The 2,500-nt window shown below is 41.9% G+C and overlaps 1 protein-coding gene across 3 annotated transcripts in view; it reads left to right on the top strand.

The window, feature by feature from the left end:
* LOC124421652 overlaps positions 1–2,500 on the top strand; it is a 255,894-nt gene that overhangs the window by 208,780 nt on the left and 44,614 nt on the right. For all 3 annotated transcript variants that reach the window (XM_046957082.1, XM_046957081.1, XM_046957083.1), the window contains one exon: positions 2,098–2,415. In XM_046957082.1, the coding sequence (XP_046813038.1) occupies positions 2,098–2,415 (318 nt within the window). The remainder of the gene's footprint in view (positions 1–2,097; positions 2,416–2,500) is intronic.

Below are 2,500 nucleotides of genomic sequence, written 5' to 3' on the forward strand. Positions count from 1 at the left end.
TTATAAAGTACGAGAGCAAATCTTCTCAATGTAAAAAGATATGAGATGACGGTTTTTTCGTTTGGCTCCTCGCAAATTGCTCGCGACGTCATTCGGTAGGATCAAGGATCAAAAAGAGAGGCTGAGCAGTGGAGCGGGGCGCGGAGGGGAGGTAGGGGGGAGGGGGTAAAGAAGGAAGAGAATCGACAAAAAAAAAGAGAGAGAGAGAAAGAGAGAAGAAGAAGAAGAAGAAGAAGAAGAAGAAGGAGGAGAGAAGCTCGACTTTTCCGTAAGATGTGATTTAGATACGCGGCTCTTCGGGAAAGCCTGGATCTCGAAGAACGAGCGGAAGTAAGAAAAGAAAGAGAACGAAGGAGAGGGAAATATAGAGAAAGAAAGAAAGAGAAAGAGAGAGAGAGAGAGAGAAAGAGGATGAATGAAAGAAGGAGAGGAAAAGCTGGTCGTGCCAATGATGGCAGAGGTGGCGATAGAGGATGATAAGATCTCGCTCTTTGCACTCTCTCTTTCTCGTTCTCATTGGTGTCGCCTCGAGGCGACTTCGTTACCGAACCGATAATTGTTGGTTTCTTCGTCTTCGTCGTCGTCTTCGTCGTTGTCGTAGTCGTCGTCGTAGTCGTTGTCGTAGTCGTTGTCGTCGTCGTTGTCGTCGTCTCTTTTCCACAAAGGATCTTTCACTGCTCTAGCAAAAGTACGATCCCGAACGATCCTGCGGCGACAGCTTGAAATCGGGGTATCGTTTTTCAACCGGAAATCTCTCTCTCTTTCTCTCTCTCTCTCTCTTTCTTTCTCTATTTCTTTCTCTCTCTCTCTTTCTCTCTTTTTCTCCCTTTCTTTCTTTCTCTGGTCACTCCTCTCGACTCGATTTCTTACTACTCGGACTTTCAGCTTCTCTTTCTTGTTACTCTCTCTCTCTCTCTCTCTCTCTTTTTGTCTCTTTTCCTCCTTTCCTCTTTATCTCTTTCTGCCATTCTCTCATTCGTCTCTTTCCATCCCATTTTTCCACTCTATTTTTCCTTTCTCCTTTTTTATCAGTGTCCATTTCTCTTTTTCTCTCTCTGTTTAAGCCACAACGTACTCTCTTTCGTTTATCTGTTTTTTTTTTCTTTTTCTTTTTTCTTTCCTCTTTTCTTTTTCTTACAGATAGTTCCAACCATCCGTTTACACTTCTGTAAAAGTTCTTTCGCGATCGGCTACAGAGACTCTCAGTCACAAAGTTTATGATTCTCGATGGTATACGAGCGAACTATATCTTATGCGAGCCTGTACCGTCGTCGTCGTCGTCGTCGTCGTCGTCGTCGTTGTATTTACAAAGCGATGCCGATAGACGACAATGACGACGACGACGACGACGACGGCTTTAACCTTCGAGCGACGTTACCAAGATGTGAGGATCTTTTCATTAACGGAGAATCGTCGCTTTACGCGCAACGTCAGTTTCTAAAAGTATTTTCACAGTAAGTTCGAAAATCGTCGAGGAAATCGTCGTGAAATATTTCCAAGGATCGATCGTGCACGTCTCTTGCACGTGACATTAAATTCCTCACGTTTAAAAGGCATTTAGCTTGTACCCGTTGAAATAAAAATGTTTCGATTTAAAAAGAGAACTTCAATTTCCCGTTCGATTTTAACGAATTTAATTTGTTTCCAAATAAAATGGAATTATTACGTATACAGGACAAGTATCCATGTAACGATCAATGAATTGATAGAAGAAGTAAAATTTTGTATCTTGGTTCGTTCGAACGTATACACAAATTCGTTCAGAAAATAATTCGTAATATTTGTAAACATGTAAATAAATATTTCATTTGTCAACAATGTTCGATTCTAATTTTTCATTTTATTTGCAAATGAATTACGTATATAAAATATATAGATCGGTAAATATTAACGATGTTGTGTCAACTGACAACAATAAACTTCTATTTATAATTCATTACTTTTTTCCACGATGAATGATTATTCTCTGATAACGAGATAGATGGATCTTAAGGAAACAATATTAAAAGTAAGAATACGTTATAAAGGATGTTCCGAGAATCTTTATTTTCGTATAAGACCGCGAGTTCACGAGAACGTAAATTCGCGTGTTTCCAGTGGAGGAGCTCGAGTGCCTGGCCACATGGAAGGAGGGTAGCAGCCGGTACCTCGTCGGCCGTTTACATCACAACCACGCGTCGAGCAACGAAGATCGATACCGATGCTTCGTCTACGAGAAGGCCAGTCAGACGGTGCAGGGCAATCTAAACAGAGCTGCCATGGGCATGGGCGCCATGCATCATGACGTCGCCCTACCGAGTGGACCGGTGCCCGAGGGCGCGGCCGAAATATACCGGGTGGCTCAGAGTGGTGATGCTACTTGCAATGGCCTTTCCAGTCCTATGGAGGGCTCTAGAACAATGACCTTGAAGAAAGGTGAGGAATAGATCTATCGAAATATCTTTAAACTCTCCTCTAAATCATAAAATGCCCTTAAACATGTATCCCTTATCATTATATT

The sequence above is a fragment of the Vespa crabro genome, chromosome 2, assembly GCF_910589235.1.
Source record: "Vespa crabro chromosome 2, iyVesCrab1.2, whole genome shotgun sequence".
Taxonomy (NCBI): domain Eukaryota; kingdom Metazoa; phylum Arthropoda; class Insecta; order Hymenoptera; family Vespidae; genus Vespa; species Vespa crabro.